Source organism: Notothenia coriiceps, unplaced genomic scaffold (genome assembly GCF_000735185.1).
Source record: "Notothenia coriiceps isolate Sejong01 unplaced genomic scaffold, NC01 NC01_scaffold00009596, whole genome shotgun sequence".
NCBI lineage: Eukaryota > Metazoa > Chordata > Actinopteri > Perciformes > Nototheniidae > Notothenia > Notothenia coriiceps.
The window spans coordinates 68,150-95,967 of NW_011342297.1; the positions used below are offsets into that span (position 1 = coordinate 68,150).

The window sequence follows — 27,818 nt, forward strand, 5'->3', positions numbered from 1 at the left end:
ATCGGGCTAAAACGTACATATTCATGAATCTGCCATCCATATTTGTCGATGTTTCTTTTTAGAGCAAATTATAAAACCTTTGTAAAAAAAGAAATGTCAGGCCAAAAGTCCAAAACCAAAAGATATTTACACATCATTTTATTAATTTATATACTTTAACAGCAAGACGACTGCAGCACATCCTCGCATTTGAAAAGCAGGAACCAGGCAATGTTGGGCATTTTAAATCCAAGCACGAAAGTGATTTATAAATTATCATGCTGAGGATTAATTTTGTACCATATCAGCATTACTCAAACTTTTGAAAAACAATATCTCAGTCACTCAGGGTAGTGCGCATATCTTGCTGCCAACACACTTTGTTATTCTGTAGACATTTTGGGATGTCAGCATGTACTGCAATTAGTTGAATCACGAAGGTGTAGCAAGCAATTAAGGGCTGCACTTCACTCACACCAAGAGCAGTGGATCCCAAGCTGCAGTGGCCAAGGGGCATGTGTGAAAAGCTCAACAAATGTTCTCCTTCCTCAACTAAGAATGTTGTGGTTGGGAAGGAAAATAAACAGAAATAAAGATGTTGGGATGCTGCCAGTTGTAACACTTCAACATTGAGAGGATATATTAAAGGGGTCCTTTTCTGCAGATTTTCAGGTTCATTTTTGTATTTTGTGCCTCTACTGGGAAGTGTCTCCATGCGTTATACATTTGTACAAACATAGACACTGCCTGCAAAGTTCCTCACCTGGAGATCTGAAGGTCCAGGCCTCGTCATCGTCAAAGTGTGTATCCCCAGCTGTGAACCTCTCCCCGGGGAAGAGAGGCCTGGACCTTCAGATCTCCAGGTGAGGAACTTTGCAGGCAGTGTCTNGAACTGTCAGGATGTCTCGTGAACGACTTTAAAGGCGTAATTATACGAACGGAACCCTTGTAATGTCAAACGTCGCACAATACCTACGAGAAAAGTAGACACTTATAGTCTTTACACCCAATATTACTGGTTCCTGGCATGAAATTAGAGTGACGTGTGTTTCTTCTTACGATACGAGATGACTCTTCATTTATCCTTTATGTGGAAACATAGGAGAAATGAAGCGTGTTAGTACGTACGATGAGAAGAACACGCAAAATATGAATCTAAATCTTAGTTACCCTTGTTCAGGAGTCTTCGACCGCGATGTCGAACGATATAGTCCGTGATAGAAAAATGAACTTAGAATCTAACTCGAACTAAAGTTTGAAACGCACGTTAAATAACTGTTCCTTTTTAACGCCAGGGCTCCGCGGACTTGGTCAACTTCTCGGTGACGCACATCTCTTACGGCTGCGTGAAAGTGATAGGTCCGCACAAAATACTACGCCGGTCGCCCTGACAGTATTTACACGCAGACGACGTACGCCCCTTTGTCATTTGAAATGTCAAAAGCATATGTCGTACTGTTGTCTGTGACAAAACATATTATTCTTGCTCTGATGACACTTATCGAGTAATTCATGAAGCCGTGCGCACGAGAACTACGACAACAAAGTACGAAATACTTTGACCTGTATGGCTCTTTGTATAGAAGTACTGTTTTCAACCCTTAACTTTATTTTTCCTCTCACTATTGAATACCGAGCAGTGGGGAGAGGGAGACAGGGTGTATTATGTTTTACTGGGTTATGACATGCACTACTAAACATAATTGACTTCTAGATTTAGTTATGATTTCCACAAATACATAATATTTGCAATTAGGACACATTGATACATAAGTGACACATGCTAGTGGTAAGTTTATAATACATAATTTCCTTAGTTGCGGGTCTGTCTGAGTCATGTTCTGACTACTTTAACTGCAAATCAAACTAGTAAGTCAATTTTTAGATTGCGCAGAGTATTTATTTTTCGCCAAATATCAAAACTAGAATTATGACTTCTTCAAGTTTTGTGCGTGTTATATCTCTCTAATCATCAATATATTCTTGTATTGTTTATTCTTTACCCCGAACTCAAAAGAAAATTTATTTTATTTTAAGGAAACTGGGTAGTTACCCCGGCCCCCTCTCCTTTTTTTAAATTTTTTTTTTTATTTTCTATTAACAACACTCCCCCATTTCCGTAAACACCCCCGGTATTTCTTGTAAAATTTGGGATCAAAACCCACCCCGGGGAGGTAACACCAACAAGCAAAACAAAAAATCCCCCCCGAAAAAAAAAAACTCCCCCCGTTCTACAATCGGAGTGGTCGCAAACATCTTTCTTTTTTTTGGCGAAGTTTTACAAAATCACCCCCCTTTCCCCGTAAATTAACAAAATATATTTTTATCTTCCACATGGCAAGGGAAAATCAAAAATGGAAATCCCCTTTTCACCTTAACCAACCATTTTTTGTTATCTTTTTAGAACAAAAGATAAATTCCGTTTTTCCTCCTTTTTTTATTATATCAAAAAATGGATAAATTTTATATACACCTATTTTTCACTTTTTATTTTATATATTTTGACGAAAAGTAATTAAAAACACCACGAGATTTATAAGACTTTTCTTTTTTTTCCCAAAAAAGGGGGGTTATATAAATTTTTTGGATTTTCACCAAACCTTTTTCCAGCACCGCACATACACCCCCCCCCCCTCACCCAAAAACCCCCCGAACCCACAGAAACACAAACATCAAAACATATGATACATTTCTGAGCCCATATACACCTTCCCCCCCCAAATACTATAAACACTTTTGAAATTGATATACCCATACCTCCCCGGGTTTCCTCTATATTCTTCCTTATCTTTTCTTTGAGGCTACTGGGTTCATTGTTCTAACTTATTTATATACACCCCACAACAAACCCCAAAAACCCCAGACGAATTTTTTTTAAACCCACAAAAAAAGATACAGTTTTAAAACAGAGGCTTAGCCCCAAAAAAGAACTAGGGAAACATATAAGAGGATTAATATTCCCCTTTACCAAACACCCAATTTTTCCCCCCACCCCCCACCGGTAAACTACCCATAAAAACTTAAACTTAACAACTATTTACCCCCCCCCAAATTAAAAGTAAAAAAGTTAAAAAAACATTAAAAGTAGAGATTTAAAAACATCCTTATTTTTTTCATTTAATTACTATAACCCTATGAACCCCCCGTAAAAATGCTCCATATTATACCCGAAGACCTCAGGACGCGGGGTTCCCGGTTCTAAAAATCCCAACTACAAATGACTACACGGCTCACCTGTGGAGTAACTACAAGGCTAGAAGCATACAAAAACTAAAAGTTGCATACAATGATGCTACGGTTGCTGCTGAGGGTACCAAGATGACACAGTGCCAGCCAGCTGTTTGTTCACTTGGGGGTACCTACTTGTCAAGCCCTTTTAAGAAAGTTAACGTACAAATTCATGTGTCGCCGAGAAGACTCGGACAATCATGTTATCTCGATTTTAATTAACCCTGTGAAGAGTTCTACTCGGTTCTCTTCCATGATTTGGAGACATTGGCGCAATAGCCTATACAGACAGTGAGCATGTGTGGCTAGCTGTGATTGGATTGATTTTATGTTTTTATCTGTTTGTTTTTATCTGTTTTGTGTTTTTATCTTATTTATTGATGTGTGTCTTGTCTTTTTGTATGTGATATGGACCTTGAGTCTGAAATAAAGATTGAATACGCTTTTCAGCATACAATATTAATTAAAGTGAAGTACAGTGCATATCCCTTATATCCCTTCACAGAACTAAAGTATGCTTTTAAAAGGTTTAATGAGATGATGGAATCAAAGCTGAACTGTATAATATAAAAAGGCACAAATGCTGAAAACTCAACCGCAGAAGGGGGGTCTGGGGATTCTCCCCCAGGAGATTTTTAGAAATACTAACTTATAAACTACGCAAATCTATTACTACCCGACATATTAATAATATTTCATGCCATTGTTTCTTTTTCACTTTGTTCTGTCAGCTGAACTTGTCTGTGTGAATTACTTTAAATTGTGGGTAGGGTAGCCCCCATTGTTCTGTGACCTGTCAATCATCAAACCGGGGGTCATATTTCATTAGGTGTTAATTTGTATCTGAAGTTGTACCCATGGATGTATAAAGAATAGTTCTACCGCAAAGTTATTCTCCGTGGGGACTTCCGGCAACAATCTTGATTCTGATTGGCCAGAAGACTCGAAAAAACATCAGCAAAGTTTTTATTGAGAAGATGATCACTACGTGACAGAAGTCTTCAAAACCGTTTATGGTCTCCGGTACTTCCAGTCCAACGCCTACTGCATGCACAGCGTTAGAAAATCGGGTTTTCAAAATAAAAGTTTGACTTTTTTCCAAAGAAAATAAAGATATATTTTGTTTTTTCAACTTTTGTTTTTCTTCACTCACACATCTGTGACCCACTCGAAACGGGTCCGCGAACGACTTTTGGGTCGCCACCCACCAGTTGAGAACCACTGCTCTAAAATACCGCAGTCTTCTCTCCTAAATCCTTTTGAATTATCCTATCCACTATTCCTTAACTCCGTTGCGTTTCACACAGAGGTCAAGGGATAGGGATAGACGTTAGGAGCTGATTTTTGGACCATTCGACCGCAGCCCTGGGCTCTGGCCTAATCCTCCCGGCCTCAGGGATTTATTCCGGTGTGAACGCGATCTGCTCCGGGAACTAAAGAGTTCTGATGAACTAAGTACTGGGAACTAAGTACGGCAAAGTAGGCTACTTGGTGTGTAGCGCCTATAACACTTGAATATGTGATAATGATGAGCAAACAGTCGAGATAGCAGTTTGAATTATGAACCAGTGGTTAAATACGTGGTCACCACAATGTATAACATAACCTGGACCATGAGCATAAAAAAGATAATAAAATGTTTATTATCTGTATCTGCTTCTGTAATTCCTGTTATGCATTGCTGGCATAAAATAACATAAAACATGAAGCTGCTGGTCCAACACTTGGATTCCCTCCAAGGTAGGGCTATGTCAAACCCACTCAACGCTGACATATTTTGTCATGCAACAATGATGAGCAACACGGACAAATAGCCTAGTTTTACGACTTTTAGTCTGGACCCTTGAGTCTCTCAAATTACGTAGGAGGCGCGTCATGAATTCAGTTTGAAGTGTGCTAAGAAGGCGCTGAACTCCCCTCCCTCCCTCCCTCCCTCCTTCTCCCTGAATCCTCCGGGCCAAATACTCATTCACTCTCAGTGCGTGTGCGTCTGCTCGGGACAAAACCGCACGCAGCTGCTTTCATTACCAGAGCTGGAGCCTCCGCGAGCAGAAAAGGGAGCTCGCGCCACTTGCTGCAGGGATATCACCTCAGATGGACTTGATATAAGACAAGAATACACATTTTCGATCTGATAATGAACACGTAGGTGGTAGTTACAAGTGCCGTTTTGTGGAGAAAAAACTTAGCCTTACAGCCAGCGGTGTTTTAATGTGTTTCATGTGTTTGCGCTCAACAGTGAGGTAGACCTTAATCGAGCACATTTTTACAGGAGTATTGGCGTGAGATTTATCCGGTGGATGCAGCTGTCGGGGTGGGTGTCTGAGCCCTGCAGGAGCAGCCTGTCATACTCATAGGGCAGCATGGTTTCTCTGGTGCTTCACAAGTGGATGAGGAATATTTCTCCGGAGATGCTTCTGTTGGTGCCTATTTTGTGGTTTTTACCTCTGACTGGAGCGGCTCCTTCTCTGACTAACGAGCAGCTGGACACCGGGGTGGTAAGTTCTCTACATTTTCTATGAAGTTTTGCTAGTTATTACGACTTTTGGACACGGTGGGACTGGAAGTGTTTTTGCTTAATATCACTACTAGAAACATGCCGTTTAATGTTGTGTTTTTTAACCAAAGTCCTCTCTTTGAATGGGCAGTTTTACCCTACTTTTATAGGCAGAACACTCTCCATACTTGATCTGAATGTTAACACCTCGCAGCAGTCCTCAGCACGGGGGCAAGCTTGATGCAGGCTGGATGTGATGGAAAATGAAATAGGAGCCTGTTCTGCAAAGCAGATCCCTGTAATGGCCTGCAATAAATACATGTAAATGTAATTTGTCTTGGTGGAATATCGACCTCCTCCACTGCATGCTGACATAGTATCCTGCACTGATGAATGGCAGACGGGGCTCACTTCCAACACAGTGAGTGACACACCAAGCCATAAGACCTTATTGGATATTTCCTCTTCCCAGTGACACCTCTCAAAGACTGACCCAATATGTCACCTTGTGCCAATTTTAAACAATTACTGGGTTTAAAATATACACTTAAATCAGATGTGATGATGCAAAAGATCCTCCTAAACCAATTCAACAAAACAGCCACCTGATTGACAGTTAACATCTTAAGGCTATGAGCTGCATATCAAAAAGTTGTATTTAATGATAGCTGTGAAACTAAGGTGCAAACCAATACATCTCTTTTATGAATACTCTTCTAATTATTTTTGAAAGGATGTTTTATGATTATTAATTAGACCCACTGTAAGCCTTCCAATGAGCTGAGCAAATTAAAGCTATTATATCATATTTCGAACGATAGGTTAGACCCAACATAAACTTCAGCTTTGTGGTTGGAGTGTATTGAGCTGTAGATGAAACAAGTTTCTGCAAATGATTAAATCTTTGAAAGCAGCATAATTAATGCTTTGTTTAAATGGCTCTAATATCTATATTTCTCATTTGCATCGTTTTATTCATGTCTGCTGCTGCCAACTTCTGTCTTGTGTCAGTGTCAGGTGCACTGCATCTTTGCTCTTTCTTTTTAACAGAAGCTTGAGGATGAACCCTTTACTTAGGCATGAAGTATGTCTATTGATGTACCACATCCACTAACTACCTTTTTGTATGTGTGCTACAAGAAGTCAACTTCATGTTCTTATTCTTAGATACCCTTAGCTGCAGACATGAATCTTCCCTTATATCAACAACATGGTTGAGGACAACCACACAGGGTCTTATCATTACATGTTTCCTTGTAGTTATGTTGGGCAGGCTATCCTTAAAGCTGCCTTGATGCTATATTATCCATGCAATGTTTGAGTGTGTGTGAGCACTGAGCAAACATTTGGCTTCTAACACATACAGCAAAAAACAGAGCAATATGATCATCACTAGAGTCCCTTTTCTCACCACACATCCAGTGTGCAAAGCTCACTGGAGTGTTGTTCCTCTTTTGGTTTATCAGCAACTATTGAGAAGTCTATCTGTGTTTATTGTTCTTGAGGTATTGGCTCTGCTGATAAGCTTTGTGTTTAATTATGCCCTTCTTCAAATTGTGGTGCATGACTGTTTGTATGAGCTGTGTGCTAAGAGCAGCTGCCCACATCTTCTTTTAAGAACCTACAAATCAAAACAAATGTTAAGTAGGGTGCGGAATCTATATTCTAAATAATATTGGCAGCACAAACAAATATTTTACATAATTACTTCATCCAAGTATAGGTCTGGATTTGTCACCTATGTACTGTAGATTTTAAGTACCATTTAATGTCTGAGCATTCACAATAGAAGTAGGGTTGCGACAAATGCTCATTGCCTTTTCTTATTAATCTGTGAATTATTTTCATGATTGAATGGGTTTACGTCCATTCATTCTAAGAAAATAACAGGAAAGTGCCACTCACAGTTTCCCAAAACCCTAGCTAGGTTTTACTTCCTTTGACTCGTGTGTTTTCATCAAAAGCCACAATGACAGTGAATGGCATTGTACACCTGAGTGTAATAACTGGTCTTGTTAACAAAGGCAGACACAGTTTTTTCTTAGGTTATTGGTTTGGTGTGGAGGGATATCAGGGTTACCTAGGGAGCTGGACTGACAGATGTACAGATGAGCACTCGTACAAAGACACAGTCCCCCCCTGCGACCGTCTGATTGACATTTAAATAAGACTTCCCCTGCATTGATGCGATTGCTCTCAGCTGTTGGGAGCGGTTGGATAATTGGTTGTTGAGGTTTTAAGTGGGTTCTCCTATCTCGGCCCAGTTGTGTTCATAAGTGCTATACATCTGGGACCCGGTCCCGCAAGAACAACCATCTACCCACAGAGCCGTGTCCTGATCTCCAGCTCTGCTGCTCCCCAGCCCCATTTCACTTCAGAGCCACTGTGCAGCATCACTTGGCTTTTAGTCGTGCTCGAGTGCCAAAAGAATCCCTCTCTACTTGTAAATACTATACACTGCGACCGTAATTAGCTGAACCACAAACTTAAGCACAGCTCTGAGGCATCCAGCTTCTAGATTTGCTGTTATCTAACCCGATATATAACTGCAGACAACTAATTTGCTATTTCAGCATTTTGGGAAACTGCTACATAAAAGCCATAATGAAATCTGCATGTTTTGCTCATCATATCCATTTACTCCTGATGGCTGTATTTTTGCAGTAAACTAGCACGACAGAGCTCCTTATGGGGATATACGGAAGCATTGCTTTCCTTACTTTAGCAGCTGTCATAAGAGTGAGGTGACCAGATCAGCTGCTGATAAAAGTCCCTTTTTTGAATACTATTAATCCTGTAGAGACCGACCTTAAAGCCCCTGTCACACTGTCCCGAAATTGACACCCGATGGACACACGAATATGGAATTGTGAATTTCGCACGAAGATGCCCCGAACCACACACGAAGGCAACATTTACATTACATTTAAGACATACAACTGCAACGAAAGTAACAAAAACTATTATGTTAAAGTACTATGATACTGTACTGATATTTTCAGACTTTGTTCTTTACTTTATCCGTCTTTATATGTAGAAGATATTATGTTTTCTCCGTAATGTTGTTTCCATAGCAACAACAACCTCCTGTCAACTCGCCTTCAAAATGATATATTATATCCTTTTCAGTTTCACAGAACACAAATTGGGTTATTTACATAATATGTTTACATGATTTTGTTGTGCAATAAAACAACCCGATGGACACACGATAAAGTAAAAGTTCAAATTCAGCTCTGATCGTAACAACATCGGGACATTCATGAGGGCATCTTAAGCCATCGTATGACCGCCGGTGGAGTTTCTTATGGCTCCGGCAGCAACTTCGTGAGCGGTGGCACATGTCACATAAGCATGTCTGTCTGGCCAGGATTTAATCTTTTTCAGTAAGGAACAGTATTGTAGGGTTGTAAATCACAAGTTTCACCACAACACCATATCACAATGAACATATTGATTATTTTACGATCAATATTAGATGATATCATATGCCCGTCTAAGACAATTTATGACTGGGCTTTTCCAGACATTTAAATGAACCACTCTTTTAAATAAACAGACCTGTTGTTCTATGCAAACACATTTCACTTTAATCAGCAGCAGACCAGACATATCTATCTTAGTCGAGTTATAGCATTTATTCATCAACAAATAAACTCAACTGTGGGCACGCCTCACTGTTACACACAGCTGTAATGTCACTGCTAGTTCCATCTATAATCCCTCTGACCATTGATCAAAAACTCGACAAACAGGCGATTTGTATCAATGTTTTCACCTCGAATCGATTATATTGGCTCGTTGATCATTGAATCAATACATTGCTGGATAGGTGTACACCAAATGAATTGTAGGAAATAAACAGAAAATGAGTTGTGTGCCTGATGGGACCACCACACCCTGCCAGTCTGCTTCTGATTCCCATTCTGCTTTATGATTTCTTCAATGGGAATACCATCTGCTCTTGCATCCAGGGAATAGAAGAGAGAGAGAGAGAGAGAGAGAGAGAGAGAAGGAAAAAAAAAGCCTGGTAGACGCCACCCTCCTCCGCCTCCTCCCACCAACAGTCCCACTTGTTATCCCTACCCGCTAGACCTCATAACACTGAGTTCTCATGCAACGAGCCTGCCCGGCACCAGTACCACCGCCCCTCATTAGCTTTTTCTTTGTGCATTTCACCAGTATCATATTCTGTCCCCTCAGTCCTTCAGTCTCCTTTCTTCAGCTTTTCTTCTTCCAATCCAGATAGAAGGCTTTTTCCTATTGGAACATCATGGGTTCTTCTGATTACACCCAGAGGCCCAGAGGTGGAGGGGGGGTCAAAAAGAAAATGGGACGCTGTGCCAGTCAAGGGAGAGTGCAATGGAGGAATTTCCTTGCTTAAATAAGTTATGAACGAGGCAGGGTCTCAAAAGGAAACCCATTAAATAATAAAAGGAAGATAATATATATCATCATTGGGGTCACTTTTTCTTGAATATGTAAGGAGAGTTCACTTTGTAAGTAGGTAGCTGCTGTCGATGACTAACGCATGAGGATGAGTACGAGCAAATAATGGAACAAGTAAAAGGGAAAAACTCTTAATAAGTCACACAGTATGCTACTTCCCTTGTATTTGTCTTCCTTGCCGTGTCATCCCAGATCATTAGGACACTTTTAGCACCGATGTCCCACTTCCACCAAGCTGTGTGACCTTTCTTCCTGTAGCGCCATATCATGATTATATCCAGGGCAAGGACCCTTTTTTCCCATGGATCGTCAAGTGGGAGATGGAATATGTCATGTCGCAATGATTGACACAGGAGACAGTTCAGCGTGTAATATGTAGCACATTCACAGCTTCTCAGGAAGAGGGAGTACTGGGAAGCAAACCAGTCCTTCAATCCACTCCAATCCAATCTGTCATCACAGCTTTGCTAAGTGTTACAGTTCTCCAGGGAGTTGCACATTTCTGAGGAGATGTCAAGAGTTTATAATGTCCTCAGAGGCCATGGCAGTGAGGGACCGATGTGAGGTGGATGCAACACTTTAGCTTCATGTTTTTAGATTCCTTTTGGAGACATTTGTTCAAGCACTGCAAGGGTATTGTACGTGATTTACAAAGAAACAAGGTATTCATCTCTCTGTTGGCTTGTTTGTTTAAAAGCAGAATGATTTAAATGATCTTGACTCACAAACTCAAAGTTGAATCATACCAGATTATTTGGTTCTAGTTTCTTGAGAGAAATTGTCAATAGATCTCAAATGTCTGACAGTTCTTTACGGTAGTGATAGACTTTTTATGTGGGCAAGTGGGTGCTCTCTGCCACAACAGAGCTGCACGCGATAGTCTTTTTCCAATGGTTTGAACTGACTTCATTACTTGAGCAGACCCACTCCCGGGCTCCCCATATAGAAAACCTCAAATCAACTCCATGTGGACAGTTCTATTTTAACCCGGGGCACCCCGCCTCTCCTTCTTGTCTTCGACCAGATCAAGGTTTTGGTTGCCATTGCTATTCAAAGTGCCGAGCGGATCTTGTAATTACAGTGGTTTCTGGTGTTGCGCTGGCTTCCATGCTAAAGCCCAAAATAATCTATATCCCTGCCAATAGGCTTCTTTAATAGTACATCAAGGAAACCTGAAATCAACAACAAAGCTACTCTGAAATTGCTTGCAGGAATTGGCAGAATAATAAGTGTGGTTTTGTTTGCGTGTGTGCATATCACTTTCTTCTCATGTGTCCCTTTTTATAAATGTATGTATGCTTGCTTGCGTGTGTGCCGCCGCCACATTGGTGATCTCATAGTTGGTCTCATTTGTCATATCTGAACAAGTCATGGCCGAGCAGATGGGGGGGAAATAAAGGGAAGGGGCTAATAAAGGGAAGGGGGCTATCGCTTATATTTAGAGTCAAGACTGTCATAATCCCATTTCTCAGAAAGTCCAAGTGAAATGAAGAGAATTAGACAGGAGGGGAGAGAGAGATTGAGCGGGAGGTTGAGATAAGATACATCTCCATCCAACTATAACTGGAAATTAAGCCCACTGTGTGTTAGTCCAGTGTTGATACTTAACTTCCTATCATTAGCCACTAACAGTCTGCTGAGTTTCAAGTTCTTTGTGGAAATTGCAGACCAGGGTTATATTTTCTGAGTAGTGCCAGGCTCTTTTTGGTTTTGAAATATACAGAGTTGAACACATATGGAGACACACATGACATGTATGTGTGTGTATTTCTGCATGTGCATACTTACTGTTGACATGCCAGTTGCCGGCATTCCTCGGCCAACACTAGAGAGACATATCTTCTTTATAAGGGGCGTTATAGTAACGCATGGCAGCTATTTCGTGGCATTCGTGTGGGTCTTATGAACTGAACCTAAGGACAATCCATAAATACACGCTCATAAATTCCCTCCTAAAACGTTGAACTTGAATGCAATTACAAAGACGCATAGCATTGTAAAAACCTCATAAGTGTTGTTTCAAAGCTACGGATTATTATTTGTATCAGTTAGTCTGTATACTCATTAGTGGAATAATATAGTACCATTTTCTTATGACGTCAATTGTTTTTTTTGATTGATGTTTTTCCTATATCCATTTAAGTCACAGAGATTAAAAACATCTTCATGTGATATTGATTAACTGAACTTTTGACAGAAAATCTATTATATACTGGTGAGTGACCTTTTCGCTGTGATGTAGTTTAAGATTACCCAGAGGTGATGCATTCAAAACTCAACTTAGTCCAACTGCTAAATAAGAAGCCTCTTCATACCCTGCCTAAAATGTGACCGTAGCAATATTACTCCTTCTAAAACAATGATAGACACGTTTGTTCACATCAAATTTGTTTTCCAATTTTAGAACTGTGGAGCTTTGAGATGTGCAGAGTTAAAGTTAAAGAACAAATAGAAGTTTGACTTTAGGAGAGTCATAATTTGTCAGTTGTGTCTGTAGGTTTAAGTATTTATTCCCTTGACAGTCTTCTCCCTCTGTCAGGGGGCACTGGGCGAGCGTTATTCATTCCTTGTGTCTGTGGGCTTTGGCTGGGTGCCATGCCACATGACCGCCCATAGAGAGAAGAACTTCAAAGAAGGTTTGGGGCTTTTTTTCCCTCACTGGAGACACTAAAACTTGTGCCTCTTGAATTAAGCTCCAGTTACAGGGGGATGTCCTAATTGGCTCCATACGTTTGTTTATCTTTGAATCTCTGGTGACATTTTTTCAAAGTCTTTCCTTCACTTAGAACCAGAAATATCCCCCCATCTATCCATCCATACTTCTGTTTTATGATGATTTATGACTTGACATACAAGGTTTGATAATCAAATCAGGATTTGTTGTATGCAATGGATACATGTGCGATGATTACAGTGTTTGCTGGATTGTATTTGTGCCTTCTGTGCAATCTAGCTAGATTTGCCACACTAATTAAACATCCAGAGTTTATAGGACTGGAACGTTCACAGGGATGCCACTGGTGTATCTTGCTGGCCTCTCAAAAATGGAGGTTAGTTGCTGCTGGCACAGACAAAGCAAATGTCACCAATGGCAAACAAGGCAGTGATTAACAGTCACAGCAGAGGTTCCTGCAGTCCCCGAAAAAAAAGAAGAAGTCCTTGGATAAAAATCCCTTCTGTCCTATCATCAGAAACAGAAGGGCCCGTCATTGTCTGCATCATTGCAAACAATATATGGGTGGGCTCTTTTAGTACTTGGCAATCAATCTAACAAGTATGCTAATTCTGTGTAAGATTAATGTGTGTTTGGTGCATGTATTTCTGAGGTGTTTTCTTCAGGCAGAGCTTTCTGTTGTCAGGAGTGCCTCTAAACACACACACACACACACACACACACACACACACACACACACACACACACACACACACACACACACACACACACACACACTGTCAGACATAAGAAGAAACTGATAAATGAGGTTTGGTGTGGCAATGTGAGCACGCACAGTTTACTCATAAAACTGCTTACAAATGCTTGATTAACGCGGCCCTGGCTTATTGCGCTGCATGTCAATGCGTTGTGCAATGTCCTGCTTCAACCTGATTTCTGCCAATAACTTGATTTCTCTTCCCTTTTCTCTTTCTGCATCCTCCTTAACTTCTTTTTTGTCTTTCCACCTTTATGAGTTTCCACAATTACCTTTTATTGTTTTTCCTTATTTCACTCTCCCTCTCTTCTTTTGTCTTTCTCTTTGAATCAAATTATCTTTGTATTCTCATCTTTTCTTTGCCTCTCTACCTCTTTCCTAGCATTTCCTTCTCCCCATCTTCCTCCTTGCTGCTTCCAGGGACAGACAGTAGTTGAGTCTCAGCACGCCGCACAACCAGCTGTTCCTAAACCTGGGATTAGATGATTCACTTACAGTCGCATCGTAATCCCTACTGTCACACTCGCACACACACAAACATGCAAATGACGACACATTTTCCTCCCAGGTGTCTTGGAAATGACATTCACACCTCCTAGCTAGATGGGAACGGAGTGTCACACGTCCATCACAATGTACTGTATCCTTTCAACAAGTCAGACTTGTGTCCCGTTATAAACTCATTGTGTCTGCGGCAGAGAAGAAATTCTTCCTGAAATGATTGAGCGTTTTTTGGCGGGGTGCATGGAGTGTGTGCCTGCCATCTGCTTGCAACATAGTGGGCTAGCATGTAAAGGATTACTTTAATTGTTTGTGGTGCCTTTTCTCAACTGTCTGTCTTCTATGTTTACTGAAAACAATCTGAGGAAAGCAGTCCAATTACAACTCATTACCTGGAACTCAAAGTGCTAAACAACAAAACCAAACCCAACAATGTCCCCAGGTTTTTTTTTTTCCTGAACGACCGAACCCGCATTGAATTTGAGGTGGGACGGTAAAAGTTATATTTTTAAGATGATAAAACAAATGTCATGTGTGAATATATTGAGATTCATTGTTGATATTTAAGAAAAAGGCTCAAAACTCTGACTGACATCACTACTTTTCTTTACTCCTTAAACCTCACTAAACAATCTGGTCACGGGAAAGCATCATTTCTTTTCCTGCTGCGATGCATATTTATTTGTTCTTTGATGTCCACTGGTAAACAATATAAGGGCTTATATACGTGTATACTTTATTCTTCCTGATGCCTATTTGTCACGGAAGCTTTGTCACATATCTGTTAGGCAGAGGCCGACAATGTGCCAAGTCCATTGTGGATCCACCGGAAACATTATATAACGTATGCACAAACGGTGCTAAAAATATCAACTGGGCCGGATAATTTGAGGGATAAAGAGAAAGCGATGGCGTGGATGTCTGTTCAGTAAAATGAGGCTCATTGTTTCCTTGTTTTTTATTTTCACTGAATAATGCCCACATTGTTAAATGCAGTGAGTGGTTTAAACCGGATTCAGATTTGTACTCTCCCATACATCAAGTTGTGCTTCCTGCTGAAACTCAAAATGTTTCACTGATGATCAATGTTCACTGTTCCCTACAGTTAAATACGTGCACTTGCTAAGAGGACAGATCAAAATATGCTTTTGGTAAAAAAAAGAAAATGTTTGCAAAATCAATAATAGAAGCACAAATACAAGTCGAAATATCTTGTTGATTACCACTGGTTTACAGGCTGTGGCAGTAGACTTTGATCGACTTTTAAAGAAACAGGCAGGAACATTTCAAACAACATCTGTTACGTAACACATTTTTCGGCATGCTATTCGGCCTGCTATTTTAAAAACGTGTCAACATTGGTCTTCTTAAAAAAAAAATGTTAAAAGGTGTATCCGTGGAAAACAATCAGATAACTCAAACTACAATTTCTGATCATTGAAATTACAAAAGCTAATGCACAATGACAGAGGATTATCGAGCATACGCTGTCTTGTGATGGAACTTTTGGGGGGATGTGTTAATGGGAAGTGAGCACTCTTTTTTTATTATTTGTGGGATTGTATTTCTTCTAATCTGTGCATGTAAATGGCATAACTTATGGGGCCTCCCACTTTAGGGACTGTGTGGTGCAATGATGGATTCAATAGTTGAAATATAATGCGAGGTCCCACTTCTCTGTGGATGTTTTATTTATTTTGAGTCGGCAACAAATAACCTTTAACATCTACAAGACAGCGTGTTTGTTTGCCCTTTTTTCAAGTTGTCCGTCATGGTCATCTCAACAATCAGCACACAATTGGTCTGATTTTTTTACTCACAACCTCCTCAGATTCATTTTCAGAGGTGCTGCCTGTTGACCTGAGTGCAGCTTTGGAACTTGAGGTTCTCTTGAAAAGCAAAACATTTATATAACTGTAGTTCAGTCCTGTCCTGATTCTGTTTTCTCTCTCTAAATAAAACAATCCAGCTTTGGCATTTTGTTACACTGACTGAATTAAATTATTTCAACTCATTAACACTTGTTGTGATACCTATCTGAATTCAACATAGGATGTCCCTAAATCATTTGTCAAGTCAAATGTTTTTACATTGTGGCACAGCTTTATTTATCACCCACTTGGAGGGTTTCAGACAGATGGATAAAGATTGCAAGATTAAACCCTGAGTACACAATTAGCATGAAAATGTTTAAAGAAGGAGAGAGAGGTCATGTTCAATTTGAAGCAGTTTTGGGTAAGGTGTACTGTGGGGAATGCATCAGAGTAGAGGAATGATTTCCAGGCATGGATTAATTCTCCCTCTTCCACCGACTCACAATCCAGCCTCAATTTTCTGTTCGATTAAAAGTGTAATTCAGGCAGCATTTCATCCTCAATTTCCCTCTCTTTTCATCCCCCTATACTCTCCCTCTTTGATCTTATCTGTTTGCACAAATGAGACCCAAGTCCACCGTTTCTTCAGTGAATCGTGTTTACGCTCAGGATGTGCCATTTGGTTCCAGGAGCTTCTCAGTCAAACATACTTAAGCAAAGGTTTCATTCCTTGCATCCCGCATCATCCCAGTGTAATACTTTAAGTAAACCATCTCTCTCTGAATAAGCTGCTGATATGAAATGGGAAGCTGCTACAACCGCTTTGAATAATGTTAGCATCTTTGCGCCCAAGGATGTTGCGAGAATACGGTTTACAGAGAGAAATGTATTTGGCGGAGAGCAACATAAGAAGCAGAAGATTTCTTGATTGTGAGAAATGTACATTTGTGTGATATGTGTTTATTTGCTTATGTCATTCAGAAGATACTCTCTGTCTTGTCAAAGCCTATTTTTTTCTTACTTCTCTACACCTAAAGAAACATCCAACTGCCAGTAGGGAAGCAAATAAGAGATGCGTATTTACATTTGAACTGCCAATGTTAACTTAAAATTTGAATTTGAACACCACTGAATTTAAAGGTCCCCCTATTATACTGTTTTTCATCAATATGTTATAGTTCTCAGATAAATACAAACCATGTCTCTGAAGTGTTTGGCTCCAAATACCAAACAGATCATGCATTGTACTGTAGCATCCCACAATCCCCTCTGTTTCAGCCCTGTTTCAAAAGTGCTGATTCTCTGTCTTTTACTTTAGATGAAAATAAGGAGCCACTCCCCACGCCCCTCTGAGAGAGATTTGGTTAAAAAGAACACGATGGTGCTCTAGGAGGAGATTCAGGTGATACGGTGGTTGGTTATTGGCTAAAGGTTACATAAGCCAAAAAATCCTTATGACATCATAAAGTGGCCAAAATCGAATTCAGGTTCGATTGCATTTCCTGTCTTGGTAGCCTGGATATCGCTATTTGACATGAATGGATACGATTCATGGACATGGATCAGAATTTGATCAATTCAATTTGAGTAACCCAATATAGTTTTTTGTTCTTCTAAAACTTCAATCTTTGTTTCTCAATTTCTGAACATTGAAAGAAAATTTGGCAAATCATATGTGATTCCAGTTGCTTCACATGTACAAGAGCAGAAACCTGTAAACCACACTTGCTGATAGAATTTGTCCAACTGTTTTTACAGTCCTCATTATTATATTTCACGACTACAAACGTTCCCCACTGCTTGACTGATGGTTTGGTTCCAAGTCCATTTCTACAGTGAAGATATCAGGATATGCTTTTGACAGTTTTGCACTCAGAAATGTATTTCCTCTGTGGCAGCTAAATATATTGTGGTAACACTTTTGTGCTTCACTAACTCTAAAAAAAAAACACTCACAATAAACCGAATTGAAGTCAACATGCAAGCCTAGCAACATTAGGGTGTAAAAAACACACATAATGAAAAACTCTTAATTTAAAATGCTCATTTTACCATGCTTGGACAGGTACTGCGGATCCTGCACAAATCCCAAATATGATGGTTGTCATATGCAGTCACCACTTTAAGGATTTAGCTGTCAATTGAAATAAAAAATATACGCTGCTGTTCAAAAGAAAATCACCATCCACAAAGGCCTGATGGTCAGATAGCTTAGAGGAGTACTTATTTCAATGGTCTTTCATACTTAAGGTCCCAGAATGTCGTCTTTACAAAGAGATTTTATTTTGTATTAAAAGTTAGCAAAAACTCTGCAGAAGTTCAACCAAACAAAAAATGGAAAGGGCAGAAAAAACACCTTTTTTGAAAAATGGTTAAATAAAAATATAACAAATCACAGTGCTTGGTAAAATGATTTGGAAACTTGGCAAACAAATGTGTGCAGAGTCAATTGGAATAGTTTGCTGTTTAAGTGCAGAGTGCAAAAATAATGCCTTTTTAAGAAGTGGAAAGGGAAAGTCAGGCTATAGGTAAGCACCACTAGAATTGCATCAGGGAATATCATCCATAGGAGAAAACTAAAATATCGAGGACATTGTTGTGTTTCAATACTGATTTCACTTTAATGGACTGTAAAACGAATCCAAAATCAAAGGGTATTTCGGGGGAAAAGGCTCCAACAGTATTATCAGGTTATGCAACACTGTTGGGCCATTGAACCCCAGATTGAATCATTTAATGCTTCTTGTTTCGGGGCCAAAGCTTTTTTGGTTGTAAACAATACATTTAGTGTCGGAACTTTACTGTTTTTGAAGGTTAATTAGATGTTATTGAGGAAAGTAGAAAAAAAATCAATATAATGGGTAACTCCAGACTTTTGAACAGTAATGTATATTTAATTTTCAAAATCGCAACTGTTAAGCTTATGCCTGTATCGGTAAGTCTATATATTTTGCATTATGTGCATGACATGTAAATGTTCTGCCCTGAACACCCAGCTCTTTCTTCCAGCAGCAATAACAAAAGTCTTCACATTCTGTTGTCGGGATAGGGCACCCGAGAGGCAAAGGAGAGCTTCATCTTTAACTAGCATTAATTAATGGATTCATATTGTGGTATCTCAAAACGTTTTATGCCACACAGCACTCCCTTTTCCAATTAATTCACCCCTTAAACTTTCTCCTTCGACTCTAATCCAGCTTCGTAACCTTTGAAAAGTCCAGGAGGTCGGGCACAGTTCTGACCTCATGCTCAAACTTAGTAAGGAACAATGTAAACACTATAATGGACTGTGCTACTTTATGACCTTTTGAGGGTCAGTGAGGTCATGAGGTTAAATGTCTCCCAGTCAGTCATTTCCTGTCAGAGACTGAAGATGAAGGGGCTTAGCAGCTGTTCCTTAGGGCTAAACAGGGAGGTATTGTGGGACAGGAGGCCACATGCTGGAGAAAAAGGGATTCTGCTTATGAAAGAAATTGCTTTGGTGACACCATGGTGACAGGAATACATTTTTGTTTCCGTGCCAGATGACAGAATTACATTAAATGACCAGAAAAAGATGTGAGGTCACAGATCTGACATAATTGAATAAAGAGCGAAGTATGAGAAACGATATTAGTTTGGTAGTGTGATATTGTACAAACTATGCAATGGTATAGTACACCGAAGTGTTCAAATTATGATAAATACATTTTTATAAACAACATGCAGTTTTTTTCAATTTGCCGGTCAGATTTTAACAACAGTGACCTATGACCTGCAAGTCTGCCGCTGCTAACAGGGGCTTGAACTGAAACAGGAAGCACATTCTTCAACTCAACAGTTGGCTGAGATGAGGGAAAATATTCAGGATATGGTGCAAGTGTGAAATGCCTATAGAGGTGGTCCAATAAAGTGGGTAAAAATAAAACGGAGGACAAACTATTAACTTGAGTGTTTATCTACCTCAAAATAAATCAAGCTCATTTTTTAAAATACTGTTTGTGTTTTACTAGCATCAGTGCTATTCACAGCTTCTTTTTCATAAACAATCTCTGCACAATAAAACACAAGTAATACAGAAACGGCTATGGTTTGAAGAGAAGGCTTGGTTACTTGGCTATTATAAGTGAAACGAAAACTAAATGGATTTTGTTGTTTCTTCGCTAGCATGCGTATCCGTTATATAAATCAAGGACTGTGTTCTCCGTAAGAAAAAATCAGATTCTAAAAAGGAAAAATGTATATTTTGTTTTCATGATGGCATCCCCTACTTTATTTTCAAGATCTGTGGGAACTACGTAGGCACTATGTCTAGCTAAGAGTGTTATTTAGCTGCTTGCTGCTCTATGCAAGCCACATGGTTTAAACAACATCCTGCACACGTCTCGTAAGAGAAAGCTTGGGCGTTTGTTTTTCGGTAAGGGGGTGTTGGACAAATGAGCTTTTAGTCCAAAGGAACATTCTTCAGACTGTTGGGGTTTTAGAATAATGGAACAATTTCATGCCACCATTGCTGAATGAATCAATGTACATCTACTTACTGGGGAAAAGTCCACTGCTAACGTCTGTGTGCAGGCTACATGGCTAATTAGCTTCTCAACTTCATTCAGCAGTATTTAAAGCTGCTCAACTTCATTAAAGAGTATTCAAACATATTTAAAAGTAATACTTGTGGCCCATACTTCTCAATACAACTGCTAGCATCACATTGTCTGGCTAATACGTGTTGACAAGGAGCGCACGTTTATTTACTTTTCTCTTTTTCTACTGCCATAGTTTTATACCAAAGCTAATCTTTGGTCCTTTTCCTTTTAATAACTTAAATTATCCCTTTTTAATTAAAATAACTTTAAATAAAAGCTTGAAAAGCAAACGTTCTTGACACTTGACTGCAAAAAAGGGATGAATAAATCTGATTTCAGTTGGACTTTCAAAAGAATGTAATTCTCACTTCCTACAGTATATGCTGTAGAAAGTGTTTTCAGAACCTTCAGTCCTCTATTCTTTACAACTGACTTAAAATGCATTTGCATTATCCAAACACCTTCAAGCAAAATGTATTAAATCACCACACACTGTCTCATCCTTCCTCACCTACAACTCTCCCGTCTCAAATGCCACACTGATGCATCTGCAATTCAGCAACACTTCAAATCTGCGCCCACATTAATCAATGTCTCACACACATGAAGCTTGGCTTCTCTAACTCAAATATTTTTCATTCTTGGCTCGCAGCATCTGCTTTGTTTCAGAATGGCAATGAGCAGCTGACTCACTTTATTTTAGCTTCAACCTGCTATGGAGAAAAAAGTCATTTAAAATATTTAATTGGGGAAAGTCTGGAGTAATTTCTATGTCAGACAGCGCTGCTAATGAGGGCTATACAGACATACTTTATGTATACTTTACCATAATGCACTATGAATTCCAATACTTTTAATGCTCTTTAAGGTCTATTGGAGCTGTATTGCTTCCTCCTACTCTTTCCTTACTTTATTAAATGATTACAGGAACCAGGGTTCAGGATTACAGAGATAAATTGTTTTTCACTTGTAGATGCTCTGCAGAACAGACTGGGAGTAAGTCAAACCCTATAATATTCGTCAACACCTCAATTAAGTACGCATTTGTGGAAAGTGGAGGGCCAAATGTGTTAAGCATGTGCTATGTCTTTCGTGAATTATTGATTTATGAGGATATAAATAAGGCATTTTAATGTATGTTTGTGTGATGTGTTAGCATGGGCTCATGCGTTAGGACATAAGAGAGAGAGAGAGTGTGTGCATATCCGTAGAAGAAGGAAGCCCTCTGTGTACTGGGGGAGTAAATATACAGTATGTGATCATCCATCTCCATGCTTCACATCTACATATGCAACACTGGTTATGTGATTTCGTAGATCTGTCCTGAAGTACAGAATTTATCCCCATAAAATATGTCCGGATAATTGGGTCTGAAACCATTGGTAAAGAGTTGCTGTGCGCAATATAAAAGATCTAAAATCTAAAACAACTTTTTATGCATGTTTTTATTGTGATGAATGAATCCTGACTTATGGGATGGATTTTATAAACATATCCTATGGAATAATATGGAATTAGGTGTAAAGTAACTTTTAATATCAAATGGTTGCTCGTTCACTACTACATTTTAAAATAAAGTATTAAGACATGGAAATGAAATGCATTGTCACATTAAATATGTAAATTATTCATCAATTTCATCATCTGATTTCATACTTTTCCACTTATCTACACAAATTAAAGAAATATGCCATGTACAAGAGCGCATTGATCAACAGATGTGAAAGGAAAGACTGCCAAGAGACAGAAAGCAGAATCTGCCGGGCTAACATGCTGAGGAGAATTGACTGTTGTTGTGCGCAGTGGTACATCAACAGGCGAGTTTGATTTAGGAGGCTGTCTAATTTTACCACGGTGAAGTGCATCAGCGCAGCCCTGTCTCCAAGCAAGTATACAGCGAATGATAAATGTCAGCTTATTGACAGTGATGAAAAGTGTGGCTCCGATTGATTAAATGCTGCACAGCTGCCAGTATTCAAATTACACTGCCAAAAGAGGAACGAAAACACGGCTATGTGGCTTTGCAGAGCACTGGGGGGACTCTGCACCACTAATGACATTTCTCACAAACATCACTGCAAAGGAGTCAATGAGGGATTCATCTGAAGAGCTTCTGAGGGCTTGGCTTTGTGGGAGACTTCGTAGTTCAAGTATATCGAAGTGATTTTATTATTAATGACACTTAACAACAAACTTTTGTATTAATAGTTAAACACTCAAACACTATGCTAATCTGCCTTATCATTAGAGTTGTTTTGATCAGATACTATTGATAAGTACAGTTGAAAACATTTTGGCATAAAATGGTATGCTCACGTTACCCTGTATAACCTTGAGTTTTCAAATAAATCGTTTTTTTCGCCTTTTATTCAAAGTGAATTCCGTTTTTGGATCCTTTGTTTAATGTTGAGATGTAGGAGGAAAACAAAATGTTATTCAGGTTCCAAAAAGATAATTTGTAGGTATTCCTTTAAGTGGCAAATGTGTGAATTGTGCTGCTGTTGAAAATGCTGTTATCCCTAACTTTATCAACAGTATATCTCAAAGGAAGAAAATGGCCGGACAAGTTGCCCATAAAACATTGGGGGTTAAGAAATGTACTGGTGCGGACCAAGAAATAGTCCAGTGTATACCCATCAGCAAAATGTCAACATTTCCTCTTCTGTTTTGTACGGATCAAACTTAAAATGTTAAAAAGTGAGCCCATCTGCGTAACCTTTGGACACAGTCATGCTTTGAATAGATAGTTCACGGCTTTCACTCAAAAATATTCGTCATTGTTTTTGTATTTTTGTCTTGCTTGACCACATCAATCAAAACTGAATGTTAATATTCCAGGACTGCGCAGGTCACTGATCAGATAGTAGGCTAAGTGGTTGGGACCCCCCTGGCCTGAGTTGGGACAAGGGGTCAAGACCCCACGTCAGCAAGACTTTGCACTGCTGAAGTCAATGAATACCTCCAGGGCTGCTGGACTGCAGCTGAGCCAGTGCTCCGACTTTTTACTGCAGAAAGAAAACCCCAAGAGAGAGGGGAGAAGATGTTGTTCTTTAATGTTTCTACATTTAAGGCCAGGTTGTACAAATACTTTGTGATTGCATCGCTGTTTTAGGGAAATCCCAGTACTGAAAGGAGCTCCTAGACTTGCATAGCAAAGTGTATATAAGGAAGATATATTGTTGCTCATCATGTCCTTAGATATTCCATCACTAAATAAGTTACTAATTTCAAGTGTAAACTGAAAAAAACACGTTCAACTTAATATGCATTAGCCTAAGGTTTTTTGCCCTGACTGAGTGCCTTCGCAATTGTTATGTATTTGTCTAAAACCAGTGAAACCTACCAACCAGTGAGACATATCAGACGAGCTACATTTAAAGTGTGACTCAACACAATAAAGGCATCAAACTCAAAGAGAAATGTTCTTTCCGGTAGTTTTCTTCAAATGAACTTATAAAGTCTTGATTATTTTTTTTTACGGGAAACTTTTATAAGTCTGCTTCCATCTATCTTTCTTTCACATACTCACAGATCCTGAATAATTTATCATAAAGAGAGAAAAACTTAAGAAGAACATAGCGGTAGAAGAGAAGGGGGGGGTGTTGTCGCTTTAAGCAGTAACGAAACCTTACATTTAAGATGTTCTGTTAGTTCTGCTTCACAACTCTGGAACAAAATAGTAAGGAGTCCACCCTCAGAACACAACACAGCAATCAAAAACACTGCTGCAATTTTTGAGTCAAACAAGTTAATATGGAAGCATCAGAGGCTTGGAAAAAGACCCCTAATTTTGGATGCAGTTCAGTTTCACACATCATGTTTTTGTGCATTCAGACTGAGTGTGTGTGCATCTAAATTAGCGATCAAAGTGTCAGTTGTCTGTGTCGGACCCCTTAATGTTAATGGGAACCTTGGAGAGATATATTTGTTGTAGATTCTGTGTTTCTCTCCGAATGTACTTTCTCTTTTATATTAAGTGTGAAGACCCCAAGAGAAACAGCAACAATAGTTTGTGATTGAATACATTTGAGATGAATGTAAACCATTTGCATTCTTCCAATTGTGGTTGTATCTTTGAACTGTCCCTTTCTATTATCTGTTAGGGTTTATTGTTGCTTTTTACTGCAAGTGTGCGTAGGTTTATTGTTCTCCTTATCCAGGAAGCTTTGATATTCTTTTGTTTCTGTTTGAACTCAGATGACTTGTGTTTAGTATTTTTAAAGAACACCTGAACACAGTGACACCCCTGTATATTATTTAGCAGTGTTCAGCATGTCGCTGAATTTGTTGGCAGCTTTTACAGCTTTTGAGCTACAATGTCAGGGTTTAAATTAGTTGCTGGCTCCACAAAAAAGTTTGATGTAATGGGTTCAGGAGTCTGAAAAGGTGTTGTGGTGGAGTAGACAGGGCAGATGTAATTCATCGCTAGCACACATAAAAGAAACAAATGAACCTCTTGTCTCTTTGGATGCATGTACATTCGCACCAGTACACATGCGTTTTGTTAAATTAGTTTTGTTTGATAGAACGTTTAATGTATATTATTATTATTATTATTATTATTATTATTACAATGTGTCATTTGTTTTTAATGTTGGTTACTACAACCTCCTCCACAAAGAAGGTTTTGTTCATGGCTTAAGTTAATGTTGCAATGCCTGACAGAACTCAAAGTGATGGTAATAAGTACGTTTGGTAGTTTGAAGTTACTAAATTAGCTTTGTACTACATACAGATCATCATACTTTAAAAAAAATGTACCACCAACTATGAACTACTCTTTTGGAGCTTCTTCTCAGGAAGTGCTGCTGCTACTACTGCATAATCCAACTATTCTGTGTAAACATTAAAAAACAATTTATCACCATTATTATAATTGTCCTCACATAAGAATATTAACAATCCAAGTTATTTGCAAACTTCAAAAAGACCTTGAGACAATGAAACCCCCTTAATTGATTGCACATGGTATAGTCCAAATTCCCTCTACTAAAAGGCCCATTGGAAGGTCCCACTTCCTGTTTGCAGTTTGGACAGGAGCTAATGCAACACATCTTGGCAATTGAACTTGCCTTAACCTTATCAATTCATTTAAAGTCATTTAGTTATTATTTAATTAACAATTTCAATGACCAAGGAATGCATACTGACATTTCCAGAATTGTCTTTTGTTAAAAGGTAAGCATTCTTTACCCCACATGCTTGCTACGCTAACCTAAATCAGTCAACATAACTTGATTACTAAACTAGAATTAGCTAAGATCATGCTTGAAAGGTGGAATAAATAATAGAATGTATTCTGAAATCTTGACTTACTTTTGTAAACCACATTATTAATGTTCTTTCAGATTCATAGTCAATTTGACTTCCTGGCTTTCTTTACAAGTCTTTGACCTCTCCCATTTTCTCATCCTGCCCGATGATACGCTGGGTCAAATTAAATTCCCTGTGCAGGGATGGCAAATTCAAGGATGAGGAGGCAAATATCAGCCTTCACTGGATCTAAAGCATTCACTTAATGGGATTTTTCCAGCGTTGTCAATACAGAAGGGACGCCTTGCTATCGCTCTGTGTCACCACCTTATTGGCTGCCAGATCTTGGGGAGTGAAGAGGAGGCTTTAGCTGTTTCGAGACAGATGAGAGGAAGAGAGAAACCAGACGAAGAAAGATCTTAGTGGGGGGAAAGGCAACAGAGAAAAGAGCATCACTTCAACCATCAGTCACAACTTGCATGAAGCAAAACCAGTCAATGTCAGCTGGACTTCTTTGATTGGCAGCAACCTTTGTGGTCTCAAATGGAAAAGGAATTGCATATAAACCTTTTATAAAGGGCTTTTCATTTTGTTTGACCATATTTCTTGTGAATTTGTACAACATTTACAGAAGTCTTGATACCACTTTTTCCATTTCCAATGCTGTCTTTTTTTTTTTTTCCTATCTTAAACAACCAAGCTGTTAATAAAGCATATGTATTGATGAACTTCGCCTAATAACCTATATAACCTAGCCATCTAAAAAAAACATTATGCTTAACCTCAAGCAAATATTCTAATATCATAAAGGGAGATAACATTAGCTCACACCATAATGCTATTTTTTTAACTTTTTCTCACAGAACTTATAGCAGCATTTTTGATTTGTCAGCATAAAACTTAAATGCAACTTTGTGCAAAAGTTTATCTCTGAGTATTCCAAATAGCAAAATCATTATAACACCAGGGAAAAGTACCAGATATAAGTCGACTCTCAGTGTAGTATACCTCAATGACAGTTTGAGAGATTGGTTGAGGCTAATGGATCGTAACAGAACAAACTTTTCTTCCCCCTAATGAAATTCAGATCAAATTAATTGTAACTAGATGTCTGTGTCTTGATCTTGATTGTCTGTGTTGTTGGTGAAACTGTTACGCTCCATCAGCAACACTCTGCGCTTTGCAATTAGAGACTCAAATGTCCCTCACCATGTGCAGCTCTTAAGCATTTTGAGAACAAGCACTAGGTATAAAAAGAAACAAATAGAGGTAGGGACCTCCTTGTTGCTTGGTGGTCTAAAATGCATAACATTTAATCACAAAGTACTACATGAATGTTCCTGTTGCTCTCTTTCCTGTCTTTTCTGTACACACTCGCACACAAAAACCTTAGGTACTGTCATTTATTTTTATAGATACAGAATGACATTGGCTTACAAATGATAATAATTTCTATCATCCGAATGTACAATTGCTTCTTTGTTCAAGCTCACACACAACCTTGATGTACATAGACACATCCGCAGACAGTAAAAATGAACAGTATCCGCAGACAGTAAAAATGAACAGTAAAAAATGAACAGTATCCGCAGACAGTAAAAATGAACAGGTGTCAGACCTTCTCAGCAGCTTGGGATACTTGGAGTCCTTGACATGCCTGGGATTACTCTTGAACTCTGTGTCTGCTCTTCCCCTTCCAGGACTGGCTGAGTAAGTTTGGCTACCTCCCGCCCCCTGACCCAGTGACCGGTCAGCTTCAGACCAAGGAGGCCCTAACCAATGCCATCAAAGCCATGCAGAAGTACGGAGGGCTGAAGGAGACCGGAGTCTTAGGTATGTGGACGTGTTTTTATGGGGCAATCACATGCTAATATGGTTGGACGAAGGAAATGTTCATAGATGAGTGAATGAAAGACTGTAACCCAATCAGAACACTACCAACCATAACTTCCTCTCCTCTTTAGACCAAGCCACGATGGGCCTAATGACAACACCCAGATGTTCCCTGCCAGATGTTTCTGACACCGAGTTGACAGTGGGCCGCAGGAAACGAAGCCTGGCAACTCAGAAAAAATGGGATAAGAGGCATCTATCCTGGAGGTAG

The 27,818-nt window shown here is 39.2% G+C and overlaps 2 protein-coding genes across 2 annotated transcripts in view; one reads left to right on the top strand and one right to left on the bottom strand.

Moving 5' to 3' along the window:
* Positions 1–5,572, bottom strand: part of mmp17a (matrix metallopeptidase 17a) — a 29,598-nt gene extending 24,026 nt beyond the window's left edge. Inside the window, exons 1-2 of the mRNA XM_010771033.1 lie at positions 5,478–5,572; positions 743–828 (exon numbers count right to left, since the gene is read on the bottom strand). Of these exons, the coding sequence (XP_010769335.1) occupies positions 743–828; positions 5,478–5,572 (181 nt within the window). The remainder of the gene's footprint in view (positions 1–742; positions 829–5,477) is intronic.
* LOC104945378 (matrix metalloproteinase-17-like) lies at positions 5,170–27,818 on the top strand. Its single transcript, XM_010771034.1, has 3 exons — positions 5,170–5,705; positions 27,415–27,547; positions 27,679–27,818. Exons 1-3 carry the CDS (start codon positions 5,571–5,573, stop codon positions 27,816–27,818), a joined length of 408 nt encoding a protein of 135 aa, XP_010769336.1. The 5' UTR covers positions 5,170–5,570.